The sequence below is a fragment of the Podarcis tiliguerta genome (genome assembly GCF_965153285.1).
Source record: "Podarcis tiliguerta genome assembly, chromosome: 10".
NCBI classification, from domain to species: Eukaryota; Metazoa; Chordata; class Lepidosauria; order Squamata; family Lacertidae; genus Podarcis; species Podarcis tiliguerta.
In genome coordinates this window covers 23,201,806-23,227,913 of record NC_139543.1, presented here as the reverse complement: position 1 = coordinate 23,227,913, position 26,108 = coordinate 23,201,806, and the positions used below count along the sequence as shown (strand labels likewise).

The window sequence follows — 26,108 nt, the reverse complement described above, 5'->3', positions numbered from 1 at the left end:
CAGTCAGACAGGCGGCAGAAATTAAAAGAATATTAATGCGTTACGTCTGCGTGTTTCCCCCTCCCACAGAGGCGTAAAGGTAAAGGTAAAGGTACCCCTGCCCGTTCGGGCCAGTCTTGCCAGACTCTAGGGTTGTGCGCTCATCTCACTCTATAGGCCGGGAGCCAGCGCTGTCCACAGACACTTCCGGGTCACGTGGCCAGCGAGACAAGCTGCATCTGGTGAGCCAGCGCAGCACACGGAACGCCATTTACCTTCCCGCGGGTAAGCGGTCCCTATTTATCTACTTGCACCCGAGGGTGCTTTCGAACTGCTAGGTTGGCAGGCACTGGGACCGAACGACGGGAGCGCACCCCGTCGCAGGGATTTGAACCGCCGACCTTTCGATTGGCAAGTCCTAGGTGCTGAGGCTTTAACCCACAGCGCCACCCGCATCCCAACCCATAGAGGCGTAGCTGTGCCCAAGTCGCCTGCCCCGACGGAGGCAACAGGGACATCAGAAGCAGGCTGAAACATACTCGGAGTCGAGTGGATTTCATGCTCTTTATTCAGCTCATAGTAGTGAGGAATGGAAGTTCCCCCAGGTCTGCTTTATATACATTATTTACACAATGGGCCCCACATGATTGGCTAATTCTGGAATTCTCCTGTTGGCCAATCAGGTTGCGGATTCACTTCCACCTGGAGCTGGATTGGGTGGCTCCTGTGGACTGCTGCATTTTGGGTCCTATTGTTCTAGGACCAATCAGACTGCTGCATTCTGAATCCTATTGTTCCAGGACCAATCATACTGCTGCATTCTGAAGCCTATTGTTCAAGAACAATCAGACTGCTGCATTCTGAATCCTATTGTTCAAGAACAATCAGACTGCTGCATTCTGAATCCTATTGTTCCAGGACCAATCAGACTGCTGCATTCTGAAGCCTTTTGTTCTAGGACCAATCCGACTGCTGCCTTTTGGATCCTATTCAACTCAGTACATAACACAGGCAGAGTTACAAGACATTCCCCCATGTGCAAAACACGTCCATCTGCGTTACAGCAAAGGCAAAAGTATTCCCATTGTTTTAATTTATAAAAAAAAATTGCATTGCCTGCTAAGCGGCCCAAACTCTCCCTACTGAATAAATAGGTCTGGTGGAGACGCCATGAGGATTTTTATAGGGCTCTTTCAATTCCTGACGGTGCAAAATGAAGACCCTCCCCCATGAAACAGGAACCCCAGAAAGTGGGCTGCGGTGCCGTGCGTTACTCCGGCCCCTTTCCCGCCCGTTTCCATGGCTGCGGCTCCGAAGCGCGTGGGGGGGAGGCTGCCATGGCGACCGCGCCGCGCCGGGCTCGCCAGTTTCGCGCGCCTCGCCCACCGCAATGGAGCAAGGGCGCCTCTCTCGGCAAAGCCGGCGGCAAAGCGGGAGCCCGGCGCCTCCCTCGGCCGGCACGAAGCCCGCCGCCTTCGCCAAGAGCGCCGGGGCGGAGGACCCGGCCGAGGCCGACCTCGAAGCCGCCGTCTCCAAGCTCGTCTGCAGAGTGGGGCGCGTCCAGACGGAGGCGCGCACGTATCTGCACTCGGCCATAGGCTGCGAGCGGGCCAAGCGCTGGCGGGAGGTAACGGGCGCCTCTGCCTCCTCCCGGCTCGCTGGGGCGGCTGCCCGTGGGGCGCGAGAGCGCGCGTCATGGTGCGCCTCTCAAAGCTGCGCGTGGTGAATCCTTCGGGCTCCACCGGTCGATTCTGGCTGTGGAAACCTTCGCGGGGATTTATATTCCGGATATAATCATCTGGCTTGATCAGCGCGAAAAAGTTTCACCCCAGTTTCCATGTTGGATGGGCTGCACGTTCGTTTGTGTGTGACGTAGGGTTCTTCCATACGTCATTTCTCCATTTTAAAGAGGGACGTCATAATCTTTATCATTTATTTATTATTATTATTTACTGAATTTATAGACTGCCCTATACCCGGAGGTATCAGGGCGGTTCGCAGAAAAAAAACAAAATATAAAACCACAAAATACACAACCAAAATAAAAACAACCACCCAATGACCCCCCCTCTTCCCCCCAACCCCCCCCCCCACACCCCACATTTTAAAAGGGCATAAGTAAGAATACATCTTTCCACACTGGTTAACTGATGCCTTTTTAACTTTTTAGTACGTTTTTACTGCATGTTTTTATCTATTTCTGTTGTGAATAGTTTTTGATATTATTATTATTATTATTACCTCACCCATCTGGGTTGCCCGGCCACTCTGGGCAGTTTCCAACATATATAAAAAACATAATAAAATGTTTAACATTTTTTTAAAAATCCCTATGGAGGCCAATCTTCAGATGGCTCAGGGGTTGCATAACTCCTAAATCTGATGAAAACGGACGTCCTAAGGAAAAGCAGGATCATTCCGGGAGGTGAAGCTTCCCACTGGTTTCTCATAGCAGGGAAAATGTCCTCACTCAGGAGGTCAGGTGGTTTGGCATCTCGCTACACACCACTAGCCTTTAGACTAAAGTTTAGAGGGAGAGATGGCAGTTGTTGCTATCTGGGGTGAAAATTGGCAGGCTGCTGTTAACCAGGGAAGGGCAAATGGTTTCTTTTTCTCTGCCTTAGGACGGGGGTATACCCCTCCCCCTGCTTGGGTTTTGCCACAGTTGTGCCACACTTTTTTCTCCCAACGAGCTCAAAGCTGCGTACATGCTTGTTCCCCATCTCATTTAACCCCTACAACAACCCTATGAGGTTGATTAGGCTGAGAGATTGTGACTGGCCCAAGGTCACCAACTTCATGGCTGAGCAGGGATTTGAACCGTGGTCTCCCAGGTCCTAGTTCAACACTAACCACCACACCATTCTGAGACACTAAACTTTTGCATTCCTTTTAGAATTACAGTCATTTGTTTTCTTCCTTTGACACAATGGTGTGGCCAGTGGTGAAGCTGCATGCTCCACTACCGGGGGGGGGGGCACACTGCCCACGGGGGCGTGGCGCACCATTTACAGGTGTGGTGCGAGTTTTGGGGGGCCCGCTGTGATGGCTCCCTCCGCACCCCCGTTCCTCCACCAGTGGGTGTGGCAGAGCTTGAGAGAAATGGGATGCCTTTTGTGATTTTCCTTTCCTTTTCTAATAGTACTCTTTTTAAACAAGTGCTTTATACATGAGTCATATTGGATACAAATACACACTGTTGTGTGTATATATATATATATATGCATACATATACACAAATATAGACACAATTATATTTCATTTGAATGAATCTCGCAACAACAAAAAAGAGTGACTGCTCTGACCTGCTTTTTGTTTTTGAAACAGAAATTTTGTTACTTGGACATTTTCACCCCAGCTTGAGGTCGTTATGCTATTTTTATTTTGTTTTCAGGCAATTGAATACTATAGAAAGCTGCTATCTTCCTTGAACAAAATGAAGTTTCCTGCAGAATATGTTCCTGGTCATAGCTGTATACGGCTGGTAATTTCAGTTTAGCATTTAAAAGGAAAATAGGACCAACACACACACTATTAAGCACACACTTGTGGGTTTGGCTGTAAAGCATGGGTTGGTTTTTGATTGACTGATATTTTTATAATTAGTATGGTACCAAAGCTTCCTATAGCTGTTCTGGCGGTTGTTTTGTTTTTACGGTATCCAGGCAGACCCCAGCTTACATGTGTTCAATATGTGAGCGACCATGTATGTGTGCATTGCGATGAACCTGGAAGTGACCCAGAAACGTCATAAGGATGTCACTGAAACATCACTAAAAGTATGGAACGGGGTGAAGCAGAACGGTGTTTGCAGGCTTTTTCAATGGGTTTCAATTATACGTGATTTCACCAACATGAAACGTTCACCACCTTGAAATGTAACCCCCATTTAAATGGGTGTGTGTGCCTGTAATCTATTTATATTGTCTTTCAAACACTGGGGGAATAGTCATTCTTGATTATTAGTCCCAATAGTCCTGGTTGCATTCTTATTTCATAGCACAAAATCTTCTAGTGGGTATTACTTGTTATTTTGAACTTCTGGGGCTGTTCTAATCATAGCAGTACTAAAATATTATAAATAATGTGCTATCCTGGTTCTTTTATTTTAGGTGTTTGAAACCTATTATCATCTAGGTGTTGCTCTCCAAAAATTAGATTTGCACCGCGATGCTGTGGAAGCGTTTACTAATGCAATAGAAGCTGCAAATGTCCCCAAGGTATGGAACTTCCATAACATTTGTATTATGTGTGCAATTTGTACGGCGGTTCTGTATTGTAGGGAGAGAAACATATTGTTTTCATTTAATTGTTACCTTTTGAGAAGTTTAATGAATCAAAGGAATGCATTTTTAGATGCATTGTTCATGTACATAATTTTTAAATAGCATACTATTCACCCCATGATTAGGAGGAATTAGGTTAACAAGCTACTGTTGTGGTAACATTTAACAATTACTGTACATCACATGAGAACTAACACCTAAATGAGTATTTTGGCATTTTAGCAAGAACTAATTTCTCAAAATGTTAGGATATTTTATGCCGTAGTTATTCCCAAACTTTCCCCCCCACTGACAAATCGAAAATTGCTCAGAGTCTTGGCAAATTGCTTAATTTTATCTGCTTATTGTACCAATTGTAATGTGCTATGCTAGAAACTATATGAATTGTAATTGTATCTTTATTGCTTCTTTTATTTATTATATATTTTATCATATTTCAATTTGAATTCCATAGAATACAAATTGTAGTGCAACAAAACACAATATAACACCATTGTGTGAGCAATTTTTTTATTTTGAAAGCATGGTGCAGAGAAAAAAAGTTTGAGAACCACTGCTGTAGAGTCACTTAAGTAGTATTGATAATGTTATTTAGTATGTTGATTAGACGTTATGTAGGCATTGGGGCTCATAGTTGTTGTTTTTTTAAGTAAGTAACTGTCTAGCTGTCCTAGAAAGAAAGTTGTGCAGCAAAATGTGCAGATACCCTTCTAAGCAATTTCTTTGAAATGAGTCATCCTGGCTCCTCCCACCTGTCAGTGTTTCTAGCCAATGAGTGATGTGAGAGCTGTGATTGATAAGTGAGCACCAGGCAATAGAATTCCTTGTTGTTTTCTCCTCCCCTTTAGTGCCCTTTTCCTACTTCTGTCTTATTTTCCAGGCCATGATAGTTTGCCTTCCCTGTCCCTCTAGCAATCAAAATGCATCTTAATCTGAGATCAGGTAGTCCCTAGAAGTTATCTTCTGCAGATATTAGACAGAAAGTGTGGGTGGATGTTTAGAAATCCTCTTCCCTCAAAAAGGCAAATGTGTAAACTTTGCAAAGAGCTTAGGCATGTTTCCTGCTGTGCCAAACACCAGGCTTTCATTAAGAATTCATTTCATAATTAACTCACAGTACAATGGTATACATGCCCACTTAGAAGTAAGTCTCTTTGTGTTTAATGGGGTTTCGCTCCGAAATAATCGGATGCATGATGGCAGCCTAGGCTTGGTTTAGAGATGGCATTGTGGGAATTTTTTTTGTGTGTGCCTTTAACAGCTCAACAAGTTAATCCTTTTCTAGAGACGCAGTGATAGGGGAAGCTTCACCACAAATGGCAGCTGTTCCCCCACAGGATCCTTTTTTAAAAAAATGGTGCTACATTGGCCACTCTCCAGTTCTCAGGTACAAAGGGAAGTAATCAGAATGAATTACAGATTTTGTTACAAGATCAGCAGTTTCACATGTGAGTTCTTTAAGAACTCTTGGATGGATAACAGCTGAACGTGATCATTTGTTTATTTGAATTTGCCAGTGGTACCTAAAACTTCATTTTTTCACCACTATTTGCTTCAGTTCTTCAGACTTGCTCAGGGATCTTCCGTACGTCTTCTTTAGTCAAGACAAATGCAAATAATTAATTCAGCTTCACTGCTGAATCTCATTTTCCTCCTTTAGCACCCCTTTAACTCTCTTGTTGTCCAAAGGCTGTACAGTGTTACCGCGGGTTACAAACGTACTGGTAATTCGTTCCGGAGATCCGGTCTTAACCTGAAACCGTTCTTAACCTGAGGTACCACTTTAGCTAATGGGGCCTCCTACTGCCGTGCGATTTCTGTTCTCATCCTGAGATAAAGTTCTTAACCCGAGGTACTACTTCTGGGTTAGCGGAGTTTGTAAACCGAAGTGTTTGTAACTCGAGGTGTTTGTAACCCGAGGTACCACTGTAGTCCTGTTCATACTTATCTGGAGATAAGTCCCATTGCATTAAGCAGAACACCCAGGTAACTACTGTTGAACTTAATATACTCTCAGACATGCTTCTGCATCTAGCATTGCACTTTTAGTTATGGAAAAATGAGAGTGTGTATTGTTTTGCCTTCAAATTTTATTTCTGTGATCTATTTATACTTCAGATTAAACATAAGTTATTATAAGTGTTGTTGGTGCCTTTGTAGTTCCCATACAATCTCATTAAATTCTGTCTCCGTTCCTTTTTCTCTGCAAGGGAATAAATTGATTTATATGAGCATGCTGCTAATGTTATAGTTCCTTGTCTAGCCCCTTGGGTTCTAATGTTTTTTAAACTCAGTACAATTATGGGAAACACTGCACTGGAATGATGACATAAATCATCCCCATAGGAGTCTGAACAGTCTGGGGAGTAATCTCATAGAACCCTGCTGAGGTAAATAAGACCAGTAATTTGAAATAAATAAAAGAGCAATGGAGCTAATGTGAATGGCTCAAGAATTCCATTAGATTCACAATGGCAGTGTTTATGTGGCATAGCAGTGTAGATCACATTGCAGGGCTGTATTAAATATAATAATATTGCAGCTCACAAGAGTATCCTCTTTTCTCCAGAGTGTCTGTCACGTTGGCTGTGTTTCTGGATCTTACTACCAGACACCTGCGTTTGCGAGGAGAGCTTATGCATATGTAAAATGCGGTAAGACATATTGCTTCTGTAGCCAAGCTCAATAAGCATGCTTGTGTAGGAAAAGTAATAAGTCAAATTGAAATATATTCTACCCGCCTTGGCATCACTGTGGAACAGCGTGATAAGATCTGAGTTTGGATTCTACAGTGTTATGAGTCTGTATTACGTGCCAGAGGCAGATGTTCTTCTAAATTCAGTGAAAATCAACAGGTAGTGTGCGGATTGGGATCACACCAACTGCGACCCTACTTCCCCTAGGCTGTATACATTCATCTGAAGGTCTTCACAGAGTTGCATACGTGTTCTGCATCTTGCTGTGATGCATCCTGTATTCTGTTGTGAATCATCAGTGTTCCTAGTGTGTCTGGGATTTGACATCTGTGCACTGAATCCTGGGCAGATACCTTGGGTTTTGTTTCTGAAATCAATCAATCTGAAATCAATCAATTCAAATCAATCCTCTCTTTTTTAGTAGCCAATTTTTCTCAACTGGCTGATATTTTTGTAATGTAAGTTCAAAATCATTAAGGAGGTGGGATCCGTCTCTCTCTAAAAAACCCTCTACCTGGCTATTTCAACCACTTACTTCAGAGATGAAGACTGTTTTGCAATTAGTCTGAAACCAATCCAGCTCTGTTAAGAGGCCATATTTTACGGATCTTGGATTCCCTTAAGAATGAGGCTTCACTTTCACTCTCTTGTGTCTCTTCGAAACCATTTAATTAAAAAGTCCAAAGAATCTCTCAGATTTTCCTTTCCGCAGGGAGCTTTGCACATGCTCTGAAAACTAGATTCTTTGCAAGTGGATAGAATATAACTAGATAAGTTAGATTGACTTTTTTTATCAAATTGGAAGTCTCTCTGTATGTGACTTTGTTTCATTCCATTTCCCTACAAATAAGGTTCTTTATACTTTGGCATTGGCTTCATTGCTTTTAAAAGGCAGCTCCATGGAATTTCTCGCTTCAGTCTTCCTTGTGTACTAGACTGCATGGTTGTTAGGCTATCCTTTAGTGTTCTAAGCATAGTTGAGAAGGGTCTGTAAAATTTGGTGCCCTTTGGACTTTGGGAAATTAAATTCCAAGTTCCTTACTGTTTAGAATTTCTAGAGCTGGGCTTAAGGAGAAGAGCACTGTTAGCAGGGCTTCGGAATCCTCCAGTCCGTCAGCTTAGAGTTTTTTCAGGCTATGTTTAGCCACTGATGACAATTCATTTCTGGGGAACCCTTAAAATTGGGGGGGGGGGGGAGGCTGACAGTAGTGGACCATCCCCCAAGATATGTCACATTTGCATTTTTGCCAGTTACCAATTGTGCATACATCAGAGGGCCTTCTCGGTAGTGGCGCCCGCCCAGTGGAATGCCCTCCCATCAGATGTCAAAGAAATCAACAACTATCGGACTTTTAGAAGACTTCTGAAGGCAACCCTGTTTAGGGAAGCTTTTAATACTGGGTGAATAATTGTATTTTGATACTCTGCTGGAAGCCGCCCAGAGTGGCTGGGGAAACCCAGCCAGATGGGTGGGGTATAAATAATAAATTATTATTATTATTATTATTATTATTATTATTATTATTAGCATAGCCGGGGGGGGGCAGATCAAGTAAAACAATAGAAATACTTAACTAAGTGACCAATCACGTTGGTTCTGCCCCTCCTAACAAAAGTCCTGCCCCCCACTCCCATAACAAAAATCATGGCTACGCCCATGGCATGCATCCTACTCGTGTCCAGTTTCTACACATTTAGGCATTGTGCAGTTTCAGATGAATATGTTTGCATAGGACCAGTAGGCATAATCTCAATTTTCCATCCATGTATTGATTCTCACACAGTTGGAATGTCTGCATCGGGGGTTGGCAAATTTTTTCAGTAGGGGGCCGGTCCACTGTCCCTCAGACCTTGTGGGGGGCTGGAGTATATTTTGGAGGGGGAAAAATGAACGAGGGATGATGAGTGGCAAGCAAAAGGGTTCCTTCCTCCTTTAGGCAGGGCAGGGAGAAGCCAGGAGGAGGGAGGGAGGTGCCACCGCAGTGTGTGTGAGGGAGGGGGGAGAATGGCGCAGCCTGAATGATCAGAATCAGATCCATTCTGATCCACACAGCAATTCCTGGACTGTCTGCAGGCCAGATCCAGAAGACAATTGGGCCAGATCTGGCCCCTGAGCCTTAGTTTGCCGACCCATGGTCTGCATGGAGCTATAAGAGAGCTCCAACAATTCAGTAGCAGAGCACATTGTCTGTCTGCAGGAGATCCCAGTCACCCCCATTTCCCAGGGTTTTGTTTTGTATTGTTTTGTTAAAGAAAGATAAGTAGCAGGTGCTGTGAAAGATCTCTGCTTGAAGAATGCTGCCTATATGAGCAGCCAGTGCTGAGCTAGAAGGATAAATAAATAGCATAAAGCAACTTCTTATGTTCCTATATGAATAGAATCATAATATGAGTTTGATTTGTATTCTTAGCTGCTTTTAGAGTGGACCTTCTGGTTTGCAGCTATTTTTCTTCTTATTATTTTAATTACCAGAGCGGTTTTTGGTAGTGTTACTGTAGATTGACAATGATCATATGGAAAGTTGACCCTAATATCCAAATAAGAGAAGAGATTGTTTTTCTTTAGATTTAAAATATACCTTCATCAGTCTTTAAAATGTAGACTTTAGAGTTAACCTTTATCTTGTGAAACCTAATCTTACAAACCAAAACACAACCAGTACTGCTTGATGTGTAGAGCCAAGTAATGGGGAAATGGCTGTCTTTGTTATATGCCAAGCTTAAGTTAAACTCTGCCCAGTTCAACCTAGTCATAGAGAAAAACATTCTTGCCTGTTTAAGTAAAAACAAATGCCTGCAGGCCAGTGTGGTGTAGCGGTTAAGAGCAGAGGACTCGTAATCTGGTGAACCGGGTTCGCGTCTCCGCTCCTCCACATGCAGCTGCTGGGTGACCTTGGGCGAGTCACACTTCTCTGAAGTCTCTCAGCCCCACTCACCTCACAGAGTGTTTGTTGTGGAGGAGGAAGGGAAAAGGAGATTGTTAGCCGCTTTGAGACTCCTTAGGGTAGTGATAAAGCGGGATATCAAATCCAAAACTAAGACATGTTTGTATTTATTTAGGAAAATAAGTCGAAAATCTTTCCTTCAGCACCACCTGTTGAATAGATTACTGTGCACGGAAATCCAATTATGTGCCCATTTAGGCATGTAATTGATAGTTTACCTGAGCAGCAACAAAGCAAGATGGCAGGTTTCCTGCATTTTTTGCTTGCTTCAAACAACACAATGAGCTGAAAGAACCAAAACATCTAGCAGCATTGATAGAATTTGCATTGGAATGGTTTACATGCAGACAGACAACAGAGGCAGATTTACACATGTGCATTCTTAAATGGATCAAGTAACTGCATTATCAGCATTTTGATAGATTTATGCAGGTACATTTACAAGTAAGTGGGAAGCCTTTTTTGTGCTTTGCCAAAGATGCTGAATTATGGCTCAGAAAAGTGGTATACAAATTTAGTAGTAGTAGTAGTAATAATAATAATAATAATAATAATGATGATGTCATTCTCAGTGCAGGAGGACGATAGTGGAAGGGGAGTAGGTGAGACAAAGGTTTTGCTTGGGCTTGTTCCAGCTTGTTTAAATGTTTAGCATTAAATCATTGATTTTATCATTACAGTGGACCCTCCAGATATGAACGTAATTTGTTCTGGGGGTCCTTACATACCCCGGAAAGTCCACAACATGAGGCACCGCTTCTGCATGCGGCGCGATAGAGCGCTTCTGCACATGCATGCACGGCGAAACCCAGAAGTATACACTTCCATGCTTGCTGTGTTCACAACCCGAGAGTTACGTTACCCGAAGGTAATGTAACCTGAGGGTCTACTGTACGTGTCAACCAGTTGAATGGCAACTCAACATTTTCTGGCCCTACAGGTAGCCTTGTCTTTGGGTTTAGCAACAAAATGTAGTTTGCGGTGATAGAGATTGGTTGCTTTCTAAAGTTATCATGCTGAGTTAGATTAGTAACCCGTTTCACACGCCACGTTAAACAGTAGTTAAAAACAAACCATAATTTAATGCAAATGTACAGGCTTCTTGTGCATGCTGCCGAGAAGTTCTCACTCTGCTCCTCCCCGTGGGTTCATGGTTTGTTTCTTTCCAAACAAACTCCTAGTGGTAACTCAGGTTGGTTCTTGGCTTATTGCTTATGGTTTGTTTGGAGAGAAACAAACCTTGAACCAGGTTCAGATGTGGCAGCTTAGCAGGAGCAGAGGAAGAGGGAAGCATGAACTTTTCACCAGCATGCCCAAGTACATAGTGCATTCATACTAAACTATAGCTTGTTTTTAATTATAATTAAATGTGATGTGCAAACCAGCCCTGTATGTGCACTAATGAAAACCAGCAAGTTTATATAATACAAGCTTCCTCAACCTCGACCCTCCATATGTTTTGAGACTACAATTCCCATCATCCCTGACCACTGGTCCTGCTAGCTAGGGATCATAGGAGTTGTAGGCCAAAAACATCTGGAGGGCCGAGGTTGAGGAAGCCTGATATAATATTTTGTGGTGGTTGCTAGTCATAGAAGAAACTCTCTCTGCTCTGTTCCTAGGGAAAATCAAAAAAGCAATATGTGATGCTACAAGAGCTGTGGATTTAGACCCCATGAATCCTGTGAGTAGTAATGCTGCGGTTCGTGTAACTATAGGATTCGCTGTATGTACACTTTATACTCTTGTAGAATTTTAAGATTTTTGGTCGGGGAAATTGTGCCATATTTTCTAAGAGGTAGGCCCAAATAAATAAAATAAATACACAAATTTATTTGCAGACTCATGAAGAGTTGAAGCAAGCATCCATGTCCAAGGCCTCAAAGCCATTTCACGATTTGATAAAAATTAGACTGCTGCACCATAAAACTGAGTATATAAACACAAGCTGATGCGGTAAACATTTGCTATACTATGTCTATGAATCTAGTAGAACTTGCTGTTACTTGAACACAAATATATAGTTGCACTCTCCTTGTTTCTCTTGAGTGACGAAAAATTCCAGGGCTCAGCACGTAGCTGAATTTGGTTTCCTTTGGAAGAAGGACACCGGATGCTTACAGTGTTTAGTTTATTTACAGATGTACAGGTTGGGTTTAGGAGAAGGTACATCTTTAACATTCATATCAGCCAACCAAATCTACCACCCTTCATCTGATCTCTAGAGAGAAGCAGCTCTGAATCTCCTGATGCTGTTAGCTTATAAAGGAATCACAAACTCCTCTTTCTCTGTGTATGTTTCTCTGTCTGTCTTAGTCAAATCTGAAGCTTCTTTTGTTTCTTTTCACACAGAGGCCTACAATACATCATTCTTGACTGTTAACACTCGTTTACTACCTTCAAGATTCTGACGGGGAGTTGCCTTAAGCCACATGGATTGCCCTGTTCTCAGAAATCTAACAGCAAGATGTATAACAATGTAAAACCATATGCAGTGCTTACACTGGATTAATAATACTTCCTAAATCTGTGGTTCCCAAACTCCTCACCCCCCTGCAGACCACTTGGAAATTCCTGAGGCTCTTGGTGAACCTCTTAATAATTTTTTTGGTGTTCTACTTATCAAAGCACATACATAATTCATATTTTAATAACCGTAGTCTTGCCTTTTTAGTGCAGTGGATGAATAATCCCCCCATGCTGGCATCACCATAGACCTGAGGCCAAGCTGCTGAGAAGCGTCCTTTCAACTGGTGATTTTTTAAAGGAAAAAGTAGCAGTCTGTACCAGCACCATATTACAGAAATCAATAAAGACGGGGTCCTCTTTGCCCTATGTGATGATTTGCCCCTTGTCAAAGCACTCTCTACCGCTATCATTGCAATGGTCCATGCCAGGATGAAGTCTTGATATTCTTGGTAGTTCTGCAGCCTTAACGTGGATCATCTGGAGCTCACAGACCACAGTTTGAGAAAGGTTTAAAATGCAATGGTGTGGCTTCAGTCATAATCTCACCACAGTTTGCATCTAAACTGGCTCTTAGTTAGCTTCTGGGTACATTCCAAAGTGCTAGTTTTAACCTCTAAAGCTCTTCAGTTGGCTGGGTCTTAGCTATCAGAAATATTGGACCAGCTCATCACCTTAAATCAGTGGCAGAGGTTCTTCTCTGTTTCCTCCTCTATTTGGAGGTGAGGAATGTAGAGAAGCATAGAGGACCATTTCTGTGGTCGTGGGATGCCTGGAGAACATCTTCTCTAGGTATGTCTTCCTACTGTGGCGGGTGCTGGTAGAAGAAAGGCTGCTGTTCTCTTGTGCCTTTTGTTGAAGTGTTCCTTTAAAGTTCAGCTGTTTTCTCTGTTTATTTCTTAGCTTAATCATTGTGCGATTTGTGTTTGTAGAACTATATATATATATATATTGTTTTATTGTAAGCTGTTTTGAACTGTACAGTTTGGAGTAATGCTACCCTTGTAGCCTGTCTGTGATCTACGCAGTTCTCTCACCCATTTCATCTTTGTGGGAGGCCTGTGAAGTAAGTTAGGAGCTGAAAAGTAGTGACTTCTGGCGAGGGGCAGTAGTAATATGCTGAAGATCCCAGGTTGAATCCCAGGTAGAGCTGGGCATTCCCCCCAAAAACCTAGAGAGCTGCTGCCACTCAATACTGAGCTAGACAGCTAGACAGACCAATGATCTGACTGATTATAAGACAGCCTCCTGTGTTGACTTTCCTAAGGTGAGCTCCATCCCTGAGTGGGGATTTGAACCTGGTAGTTTAAGTTACCTGTGGATTTAAGCTGTGATTTAGACAAAACACCTTTTTTCCCAGTTTTTGCTGACTGCTACACTTTTTATTTCCTAGGATGTGTACTGTATCAGAGCTCTTGCGTGGAGCTCAGCAAAAGAAAAAATGAGAGCCCTTACTGATTTGAACTTTAGTTTCAAGCTGAATTCATCTCATATTTGCACCATGATCTTAAGGGGAGCTATTTTAAACTCCCTTGGGAAACTGCCTCCTCCGAAGAAAAATAAAGATCACGAAAAGGTAAATGGCGTTGTCCTGAAACTTATGGTTTTCATTGGTTTGCCTCATAATTGCCTCCGAAGGGGCTACCAGATTTTATCCAATTCTGAAAAAAGGTCTAGCACAAAAAAACAAACCACTGGACCTATTAGTATGTAATTTGACAGACTTGAGCTACTTGCTAGGGGCTATTCAGCTATAGATCTCACTCATTACTGTCAATAAGCTGGGGAAGTTATAGTCATATAAAAATAATAATTATAATATTTATAATAGTGAATTGGAGGGCCACAAAGCTTTGTTTTTCTGAATTGGGATTTGTTTTGTGACAAAGTGGAGACTCAGAAATTGGTTTCTACTGTCTCAGGCTGTTTTTTTTCAGAATGTTGAGTGGGAGTCGGAACCAAATCTTGTGCTCGGTTCACACCTCTTGTTTCCATCCCTATGAATTTCATGTTCTTCGCCACACAGCTCCTCATTGGGGGTGAAGAAACAAGCACTGTTTGTGATTATGTATGATTACCGTGACATGGCGGACTATAGTAAGGCTATAGTCAGCAGTAGCAATTTAATACATTCAGGTTATCATGTGATAACTGTATTTGCTGTGGATAGAATGTTATGTAGCCTGGTTCTGTTTCCTTGTCAGATATTGAAAATATTTTCTCTCTGTGTGTAATATTAATAAGACAGTGGCCGTGAAATCTATGCATTATTACTGGAACCCACTCATGTTTCTTTTCAGGATTTCAGTGGTTCACACAATCATTAAAGAAGCCATCTCTTGACTTCTACAGATATGATTACATTTCTAGTGTTTCTGTTCTGATTAACTCTGAAATTCTTAAGGAAGTGTGACATCACCCACCCACCTGCATGCTTTTTAATTAAATCCAGTGTTATTCTCTGACATAGGAAAGTCGAATGCAGACTTTTCCCAACGATGACATGACTTGAACAGCATTTTTATATTCTTTGCAAAAGCATTGTCCTCTATATCTAGCACTACAATAGATTACATCCCCACTTTTAAATGACTCTATACATCTATATGTTACATCCTTGAAGGAAAGCCTCCATTGTGTTTGCACAACTGCCCATCTGTAGAATGGCTAGAAGCGCTGGAATTGCAATACTAAGAAAGGACCAAATAATCTGCTATAGGCACAGCCTAAAATAGTCTTTCCACTTATTTTCATCCCTGACAATGAAAACCAAAACCAAGATCCTCTACTCCAGTATCAAATTCTGAGTTATCCAGATTCCAAATAAATAAGTCAATTTACAGCACTGCACCTTTTAGAAATCCTACGCGTGCTCTTAATCAACCCTTATATTTCAGTGTCTAGTAGTACTGATTTTTCAGAACACACCGGTACCTGTCTCTGAAGATTATTTAATTGTTTTTGTTTCCCAATAGGCATCTGATATTTCCTGGGAAAGCAGGAATTTCTTTGATGTGGAAGATTTTTATAGTCCAAAAATTCCTTCATTCTATGATAAGTGAGTAGGAATGCAAGCAGCTGCTGCATGCAGTATAAAATTGCACGATAGCAGATGCAAAGTATTGGAGAGGACACTGTGCTTTTGAAAAGGGCTTGAAGTAGCGAAGTAATCTCTTTGCACTTATTCCATTTCAGTTTGTATCTTCCACTGTAGTTGCAGCAGCACTGTACTTCACTGAGAAGCTGGATTTCTCTTTCAGGGCAATTAAAAACAACAACAACCAGGAAAAGCCATTTGGGGAATGGGTGACTTGAAGTGTTCCTGGGATATATTTAACCATTCTCCATTCCAAATCCCTTTCCGGGCAGCTTTCATCCCCACTGACATGGGATTTTCAAATAACTTGGGAGATAATTTGGAGTGAGGAAATAACAATGGGTTCCCAGTTGCCCTCTCCTGAAGTGGCTTTTCTTGCTATGGTGTGTGTTTGTGTATTAAGAACAGTTCCAGGATTTCACAACATACTCATGTGAAGTGTATTAAGTGTGTGCAACCACAGTGATATGGGGTCAGAATGAATCAACTGCAGAATCATTCCTTCACTACCAGAAATGCACAGAATGAATGTACTCTTAAATAACATATACAATTGATTACAGGTAAAGGTAAAGAGACAGTTAAGTCCAGTCGCAAACACCTCTGGGGTTGCGGTGAGCATCTTGCTTTACTGGCCAAGGGAGCCGACATTTGTCCGCAGACAATTTTTCCAGGCCATATGGCCAGCATGACTAAGCCGCTTCTGGCGAAACCAGAGCAGCGCATGGAAACTCCGTTTATCTTCCCGCCAGAGTGGTACCTATTTATCTACTTGCACTTTGACGTCCTTTTGAACTGCTAAGTGGGCAGGAGCTAGGACCAAACAACAGGAGCTCACCCCGTCACAGGGATTCAAACCGCAACCTTCCGATCGGCAAGCCCTAGGCTCAGTGGTTTAGACCACAGCGCCACCTGGGTCCTTAGGGAATAAATAATACGCGGACACAACATCATCATCATTTATTAACATGTAATTTGGATTTTTAAAATTCCTGCTATAATATTCTTTTTTCTTTTTTAAAAAAAGCATGTTTGAAAATTAAATCTGACCTTGTATATATAACCTTCATAAAAATGAATGAATAGCCGTCTTTTGAAATACTGTTTTCAAGAAAGAATTGTGGGGCACATCACCACAGATGTTATCCTTCAATCTATCTTATTGACCTTTTAATCCTATTTGATGCCCGGAAAATAACTGATCGCTGCAATTTACTCAGTTAGTACTCCAGTTATCAAACAGTGTGGTTACCTTAAGCAATTAGTGTGCTTAGGAAATATTTAAATAAGTAACTAGATCTTTAAATAATTTGATTAATGATTTCAGATTCCTTTCTTGATGATTTAAACCAATCCACCCTAGACATACCTTGACTTTTTTTAAAAAATCTACATCTGGGCAGAAAGGCTTCTAAAATTATATATTAGCAGAGTGATCTTAGACATGTCTATTCAGAAGTAAGTCTGAAGCTCAATGGGACTTTAGGTAAAGGTAAAGGGACCCCTGACCATTAGGTCCAGTCGTAACTGACTCTGGGGTTGTGGCACTCATTTCGCTTTATTGGCTGAGGGAGGCGGCGTACAGCTTCCGGGTCATGTGGCCAGCATGACTAAGCCGCTTCTGGCGAACCAGAGCAGCACATGGAAACGCCGTTTACCTTCCTCCCAGAGCGGTACCTATTTATCTACTTGCACTCCGTGCTTTCGAACTGCTATGTTGGCAGGAGCAGGGACCGAGCAACGGGAGCTCACCCCGTCGCGGGGATTCGAACCGCCAACCTTCTGATCGGCAAGTCCTAGGCTCTGTGGTTTAACCTACAGCGCCACCCACGTCCCTCAATGGGACTTTACTCCCAGGTAAATCAGGCACAGGATTGCAGCCTGAAGGACGTATACTCATGCTTGAAACCCCAGAGAGCTTCATTCAGCCATTGTAGACTGTATTAATCCCGGCCAGCCAATGGCCTATCTCAGTATAGTAGTTTCCTCTGTTCTTACTTTTTTGTGATGTTGAATAAACCATGAAATGAAGATAATAGTGCATAAATATATTACAATGCATAAATGTTAATAAAACCAAGTTCCTTATCTTCTGATGATTTTTTTATTTTATAGATACCTCTGGTCTCTAAATGTTTTTCACACCGTAACTGAAATAGACCTGTTTGATGGCGCTAAATTCCTCTCCAACTGTAAGAGCCAGTAAATGTACTTGAAATGATTATGCTACAAATGCCTGCTTTGCCTTGCCTTTCAGTTGGATTCCTTGAAAATGTCCTTTGGTTATAGAAACCTACAGGAGCACCTCCCTCAGTGGGGTGAGCCTCAGCTATGTCCTCCTGGCAGCAGTGTCACTGCTACTTTGCTAAGAGGGAGAGGACAAGACTGTGGCTGCGTGGCTGCTCTGGTTTTTCTACCAGAGTAGCTCCATTGGTGCGTCAAGAATCCCCAACCTCACCTGCCACCTTTCCCCTCCCCTTCCATGTACATAGCAGTGATGCTTCTGCTGGGAGGCTGTTGCTGCCTGTAGGCTTAGGTATATTAGGAAACTCATTTAACAAACCACAGGCGCAGATCCACTGACGTTAATGGGCACAGCTCATTTAGGTTCATTAATTTCCATGGACTTAGTTGCATACGAGCCCAATTCACTATATCAGGCATAGGCAAACTCCGGCCCTCCAGATGTTTGGGACTACAATTCCCATCATCCCTAGCTAACAGGACCAGTGGTCAGGGATGATGGGAATTGTAGTCCCAAACATCTGGAGTTTGCCTATGCCTGCACTATATTGTCTAGCACAAAACACAGCCTCTTGTTCAGCTGCCACCATTTTTCCTGCATGATGGAATGGTGTCTGAAGTGCTGGTGCAAGGTGCTTGAAGCAGAGCCCCAATGTTACCCTGCTAGGGCCAATAGGTTAAAAGCCTTTGCAGCACCATTCAGGCACCCAGTTCCTGCCTTCATCTTTTCTGGTGCTGCCCGAAAGCTGCTCTGTCCTTCTGCGTGGCAGGAATCTGGTTGTCTGGAATCTGTGCAAGTAGATTGTTCAGGATACTTAATTTTTTTTGTTTACCCCATACATCAGAACTCTAGATTAGAGTAACTTAAACTTTTTAAAGTTTTGGTTCTCCCCCCCCCCCCCAAAAAAAGCAGGCTACTAATTTTTAAAGTGTCTTCACCCTTAGATCAGTCTGTAGAGCATGAGACTCTTAATCTCTGGGTTTTGGGTTCGAGCTCTACGTTGGGTGAAAGATTTCTGCATTGCAGGGAATTCGACTAGGATGGTGATCCTTGTCGCCCCTTACAGCTCTACAGTTCTATGACTCTATGTGACCATAAACCCAGCAGTAGCAGCAGCAACAACAACTGGAGACTAAGATACATTAACTAAACAGTACTTTATGGGAATTTCATAGTTAACTTATTCCTTGAGCAGAGACGAGTGGAGAATCCACTCAGTGCTTATTAGCATGGCTGGAGAGCCTGTGCAAGCCACACAGCTGGCTCTGCATTGTTCTGAGGAATGCTTCTTTCCTCTCCAGTTGTCATTCTGCAGAAAATTCCAAGTAAAAAGGCACTTTCCCCCATGCCCCCCCCCCCGAACACTTCCTGCCCTTGGGCTATAAACCTACAGAATCCGCTCACACAGCTGGCTTTCACCTGCAAAGAGTTGTGGGTCTATTTTTGTATTTCTCTGTGTGGTATTTAAGAAGCCTGTCAAAATACCTGTCTGCTTTGCCTACCAAGCTTTCAGAAAATCTTGCGCAAAGGTCCCGTTCAAGAAAATGCACTCAAGGGCCAAGCTACTCAGGAGCCTTGCGTAGTGTGTCTGTTATTCAACACAATGTTTCATGGCACTGATTCTCGAACAGTGGAGGTGGGCCTCAGTGCCAAAACATGTCCAGTCTCTCATCATTTGCCTGCCCTGTCATCTGGCCCTGCCGTAGCCTTTAGATTGTGCTATCAGCAGAACGTCCTTGCATTCTGAGCAGAACTGGGTGGGAGACAGATGTTTGGTGGGTGTTGGAGGGAGGGAAGGAAGGAAGGTCTCCCTCTTCTGAGGTGAAAGAGCCAAAAGAGATGTTGAAGGGAATTGGAAAGCGAAATGAAGGGTTAATAGTAAATAAACTGGGAGTAGAAAAGAAGGGAGTGAGAGGGAAAAGAGGTTATAGGAAAAGTGAATGTAGAATGACCAAGAAACAGGGATGAAGGAAACTGGGAGTTTGGAGGGGAGAAAAAGGTACAAGCCAGTGTGGCATAATGGTTAGAGTGTTGGACTAGGACTTGGAAGAGCAGGGTTTGAATCCCCATGCAGCCATGAAGCTCACTGGGTGACCTTGGGCCAGTCAACATTTCTTCACCTCACAGGGATGTTGTGAGGATGAAATGGGGAGGAGGAGAACCATGTAAACCACCTTGAGCTCCTTGGAAGATAAAGTTGGCATATAAATGTGATAAATAAATATAACTAAATAAATAAATACAAATTGATTGTGAAAATAGGATTGGAGAAGAAATTACAGGAAATGAGTAAAAATACATTGAGAATCATGCTAGGGTTGGAAGGAAAATACATGTTTTTAAAAGCATATCTAGAGCCTCTAGATCAATAAATCCTCCTTAAAATTGGGAGGCTGAAACGCAGTCTTTTAGAACAAACATCTGTTTTTAGCTTCCAGAAAGCTGAGCAATGCAAGTCCCTGCCGCAAGGAAAACACTGTGGCAAAGAATGCAGTGATAGCAACAGAACATGATGTCTGCTGCCTTTATCTGCCACCATTTTGTGGCAGGCTCTGCCACTGCACCACCATTTTGTCACCAGAGAGCCTCAGTAATTTTCAACCCATCTCAAGCAGATCCTAGAGGAAGAAAAATATAAAGCACATTTTATGGGAAAGATGAACCCTTATGCCAGTTTTTCATTTTGTTGTTCCTGAGTGCTCCCCATGTTTTACTGGAAAGACTAACGGTTGTCTCTGGTGCTGTGCAAGCAGTATTCCACTTGAGCAACAGGACTTCTTCTTCCTCTTTTCTCCCCTCGTGCCCCCGAAATTGCTCTGGAGGGTCCCCCAGCCTTCATCAGCAGATTTGGAGGGTGTGGGACTGCAGGCGGAAGGAGGGAGAAGTTCCACTCCTAAGAAGAAATCTGTTGGACAAGTGGAACAGCAGTGTTGGATATGACACACGACTGTGCTACGTGTGCCTTAAATTGGGTTTTATTACGTAGAAAAATATGCCTCCTCAAGTCAGCAGAATTCTTAAAGCAACTGCTATTCTAGCAGTGAAAGCTGTACATATGATACTTGTTTACTTACATTCTGATTTCTGTTCTGCTTTAGCTAAATATTTCACGGCTTTTTTTGTTTTAGAGTTCGTTTTAATCCTTTAATTCAGAAAAAAACTTTTTCTTATGAAAATATATATATTTCATAACATAATTTCTCATGTTTTTGAATTAGCCATTAGCAAAAACAAAGAACAAAACTTGGGGAGACCCTTTAAATGTGGCTCTCTGACAACGTATTCCGACAACATTTCCTTATTAAGGCGAAAGATGTACTCACGGCAAAGCATGGCATCAGTCACAGGAATTAATGGTAATAATTAAATAGATACTTAAAAGATACTTAAACATAAAAAATAATAGGACGCTTTCTTGCTTCAAGCTTGGAAATGTAGTTATGATTGTTAAGGTGCTTGCATTTGCACAGACTGAATCTTGCACACACAAACATATGCATGTACCTAGGGATGTCTGAGTATTTTGACGAAAACAGGAGTAGAAATTGCTGGTGTTTGCTTATCAATCCAGTGAATATAATTGCTATTCACTGTTGTTGTTTTGAGTCCAGGATTGATACGTAATTGATTAGGTTTCTCCCCCCCCCCCCACATTTGCATCAAAATGAATGGGGTGGAATAAGGCAATGGCCACATAATTCACATTATTGATTTTGTAAACGGTGTAAATTATATAATTTTATCACAGCAGGCAGCAAGACAGTGTTTTGGGTGGAGGATAAACGGGCAGAACAGAATAGTTCAGTTGGTTTAAAGCAGGCTTCCTCAACCTCGCCCCTCCAGATGTTTTTGGCTTACAACTCTCATGATCCCTAGCTAGCAGGACCAGTGGTCAAGTATGATGGGAATTGTAGTCTCAAAACATCTGGAGGGCTGAGGTTGAGGAAGCCTGGTTTAGAGCGTGGAGCTCATAACGCCAAGGCTGCAGGTTCGATTCCCATAAGGGCAGCTGCATACTCCCTTCCAACTCATATGATTTTATGCTCAAGAAACAGTGTTGCACATTACCCCTTCCACCCTTATAGACAGGCCTTCTGCTATGTGAGGGTGATTCAGGGAAGTTGAAGAATAGGAAGAAAGTCCTAAAAACAATATATGTAAAGGTAAAGGTAAAGGTACCCCTGACTGTAAGGTTCAGTCACAGACGACTCTGGGGTTGCGGTGCTCATCTCGCTTTACAGGCCAAGGGAGCCAGCGTACAGCTTCTGGGTCATGTGGCCAGCATGACTAAGCTGCTTCTGGCGAAACAGAGCAGCGCATGGTATTTCTCATAGTTTACCTTCCCACCAGAGCGGTACCTATTTATCTACTTGCACTTTGACGTGCTTTCGAACTGCTAGGCTGGCAGGAGCAGGGACCGAGCAACGGGAGCTTGCCCCGTCACAGGGATATTCCCCACTGATATTCTGATTGGAAACCCGTAGGCTCTGTATATTAAAACCTGTGAAAACAAGTCCGCAGTGATTTCCTTAAATAGTCACAAAATCAACCAAATACTACACTGAAGATTTATAAAACACATTGATAATATTATATTTGCTGTTAGGTGTGCAGTTGCTTTTTAAATACATCCTAACATTTGCTTTTCTATATCATTATTATGCTTGAATACTGGATTGGTGCTCTCAGGGAAGAATCGCTCCAGTTTATCATCAGCATCTGGTAATCATTTATTTTATTTTTTCATATTGTTAGAATTCGTACCAGAATTGTTTTTATATATAAACACTTTCGAAATATTAAAGTGCTCATCAAGCCCTGGAAGCTTCAACAGAAGCTTCAGAAAGAAAACTTGAAAACATGATCTACTTTATATATTATAATGCAGGCAATGTAATCCATCTTATCCCCTGGCAGGAATCTATGTTCCAAGCAGCTGGAGCCACATATATTTAAAGCCATATTGGCTTGTGAGTTGTGTGGTTTCCCCCTGCTGCCATACTCTACCTTTCTCTTAGATCAGTCTGTAGTAATATAATCATCCTGCCACAAAATAAATCAACCGGCTTCTGCAGACTGGTGGTATAAAATATTACAGGATTTCAGGCAGGAAGCTGATTAGAAATGAAGCTGTGTAAAAGCCCACAGCCTTTGCAGGTGCAAACAGTATTTAAAGCAGAATTGCATGTGAATTCCCCGATAGCAGCACAAGCACAAATCATCAGGAATACACAATAAAAATGATGTCTGCAGAGTCCCGAAGACTACACTGGATTTATACAATAGCTTTTCAGGAGGGGGAAATACTTCTTGTTATATTTACTATTGCTCTCCTAATAAATATTATCATTTGCCCCCCCCCCCTTTTTAACTGTACCTGACTACTGTTCTCAGTAAAGAAAGACTCACATTTGCCAGCTACACAGGAATCTGGCAATTAGTTTTTCTTACCATTCATTCTTGAAGGCCTTAAAATGTTCAACAGAAGCTGCAGAAAGGAAACCTGAGAATATGATGTACTTTGTACATTGAGGGGAATGCAGTACAACCTTAGCACATGGCAGGAATCCTTTCGCCAAGTAACTGAACCAGCAATTCTTGGACACTTGAAACCCTATGCTTTTCTTCTGAGCTTCTCTAGGCCCTGGCCATTTCAATGAATAAGGCAGCTTAGTTTTCTATGGTTTACTGGGCCTGGATTATTCCTCAGAAGGAATACCTAGAGACAGGTAACTCTCAAGTCAACCACCATACAGAGGCTGCAGTCGCACCCTGCATTGGTAGTGCAGAAAAATAAATCCTACAGAACTAGATAAACTCCACCTTCACCTAGCGATAAGGAATGACACAAGGCTGTTTGCTGAGGACCCTTGGGTCAAGATTAGATGCACTCTTCGCCCCAGAATCCTAATCTGCATGGGAGTATTTCTCATAGTGCACAAGTATGACTTCCTAGAAGCATGAACGGTAGAGGGGCTACGGAGTGTCTTGCCTAGATTATCATGCTCAGGCTCACTGCCTCCCCAGCAATGGTATAGGAGCCCTTTCTCTGCATGGAGCAGCTTCCTTGGGCCAGTAACCTTCACCAGTAACCTTCCATAGGATAGTCAGGAGGTCCACCCTCCACCTTCATGTGACATTCAAAGATCATTAAGTTTGCTTCTTAAGAATCCTGCAATGGATCGTGCAATGAGTACTACAAAGCTTTTTCCTCCCACCATGTTCTAGAGATACTGCTCCTTTCAATGCCTTTGCTCTCTATTCTGCAACCCTATTGACTGACAACTTAAAGTTGGACTTACCATGATTTAAGTATGGGGGATAAATTCAATTTAGCTTGCATTTAAAGGTGAACCCAGATAGTTTGCACTTTCCCAAGCAATATGCAAACTGAAACATTTCCTTAAAAAATTGCACCTTTCTGAATTTTGAAGGGCCAAATAATGTGTATCCCCTACCTGTTTTAAGTCTTATGTGTTCAGTTTATTTGTATGTTTTATCTTATGCTGGTTTGTGACAGAAATAAAATTTGATACTGTGTATGAAAATGCATATACTAGGGTCATGTTTGCATTGAAACACACCTATGGGTGCAAATAACCTATAAAAACACATTATAGTAAGGAAATTGTTTTAGAAAAAGCATGTGTATTAGGCAAAATTGCATACAGAAGTTTGTATAAAGAGAAATTCACACTAAAGTGCTGATGAATTTTCATGAGGATTTGTAAAAACAACAACAATCCAAAATTGTTGTGGAGAACTGAACTTGAGATTGAAAAATGAGAAACAGATAAACTTGACAGATTCACCATGGCTACTGTGAAGTACTCTTCTAGTAAGCAAGGAGTGAATCAGACTAGCTCAAACACACAACAGGAGAACAACCAGATCATTGAAAGGGGTTTGCATGTTTCCACTGCACAATTTACCATGGCAGTTTCTTAGTTAAGGACACTGCTGTAGTCTAACTTTCCCTAAACAATGGTTTTTTTGTTTGTAAGAGATATTATATGAATTAGGCTGGAGTCTGTTTGAAAATTGGTGATGGTTAAACTAATGCAAAAATACAGAAGAGAGAATGCTGAATACAGTAACCCCTCCCCTCCCTCTTCCTTAGGCAGTGAAAAATTAAAGAAAACTGTGGCAAAAAGATCAAGTTCATTTACAGGCTGGAATGCATGAACAAGAAATCAGCTTTCAGCAGGATCATGGTGGCCTGGTACATGGCAAGGTATCGAGTGATGTTTTTGACAGTGGAGCTTAAAATATGCTGTATTTTAAAACTGGCAATCTTTAAAATGTATTCTGTTCCTTAGTAAAGGACTTTATTAATGTATGCATATATTGAGTGTGTTTGTATTGTACCTCCTTGGTGCGGCTCTCAGGATCCTCAGTCATTTGTGGGTGGTATGCCAAAACCTACACTGGCCCCAAATCTATTTGCATTGTGCATTTACACAAGTCATAAAGATAAAACACAGCTTGATATTATAGCTGGAGAGGGCCTATAAGATTTTTCAAAATAAACGTGAGTGACTTGAACTTGCCCATTGAGCACATTATGCAGTGCTAGTACATTGCTCATTTATATCAATTCAGAACACTGTGCATAAAATTGTTTCTGAACAGGAAAGGAAATACCTGTACTCTTAGTGTTACCGCGCACACCTCGCTTTTTGTCCCCTTGACGTGCCCAAAAGGCATCTAACACAAGTTTCAAAACAATATTCTGTCTAAATAGCATAACACGAAAGCAAGTGGAGCAAAGTTTTCTCAGGCTTGGAAACTTTCTGGGCTGGGTTATTATGCCTATGAGCATAATAACTGTTTCTCGGTCTTTCTGTTTATTACCAAGAATAGTAGCGCAGTTCTGGTCTTGAATACACCTCTGGGATTTTGCTAATGTGAGTATGCCTTGCCCTGCTTTAGCCAAGGTGATTGAATCATGCCATAAATTTCGCATGAACATCTAGGTTTTTTTCTACATTCCTTGGTATTCCTAGTTAAAGTACAAACATGTACATAAAATCTAAAAGAGCAAATCCAATACAACGTTTTGATGCTGCTTTGGAGTATACCAATATTGTTTTACCTGTCTTTATTACTGAAAGGATTTATTTGTTTATTTATTTGCCAGCTGGTGTGTAGCACGCTTAGGATTTTGTGCAGTGCTCTTTCACAGTGCAATGACAACTTCATATTGAAGTCAGAAATTCATAGAGGCATAAACACAGCTGCTGATACCCATAAAACAACTTGTTTACAGGGGGAGGCATAATCAGTACTATCAAGTGTTTTGTCAATTACATTAAAAACAGAAACAGAAAACAATATGTATTTGACAGGAGACCATTTTAAGACATTATATTTGCATAATGCACATCTTTTTAC

At 42.0% G+C, this 26,108-nt stretch overlaps 1 protein-coding gene across 1 annotated transcript; it reads left to right on the top strand.

Moving 5' to 3' along the window:
* Positions 1-1,319: 1,319 nt before the first annotated feature.
* Positions 1,320-25,065, top strand: LOC310658164 (uncharacterized protein). The gene is made up of 11 exons (XM_083399981.1): positions 1,320-1,606; positions 3,374-3,463; positions 4,092-4,199; positions 6,835-6,919; positions 11,529-11,590; positions 13,766-13,948; positions 15,348-15,430; positions 17,585-17,661; positions 20,933-21,070; positions 22,404-22,436; positions 24,835-25,065. The coding sequence occupies exons 1-11, from the start codon at positions 1,370-1,372 to the stop codon at positions 24,897-24,899; spliced, it is 1,161 nt and encodes a 386-aa protein (XP_083256107.1). The 5' UTR covers positions 1,320-1,369; the 3' UTR covers positions 24,900-25,065.
* Positions 25,066-26,108: the final 1,043 nt, after the last annotated feature.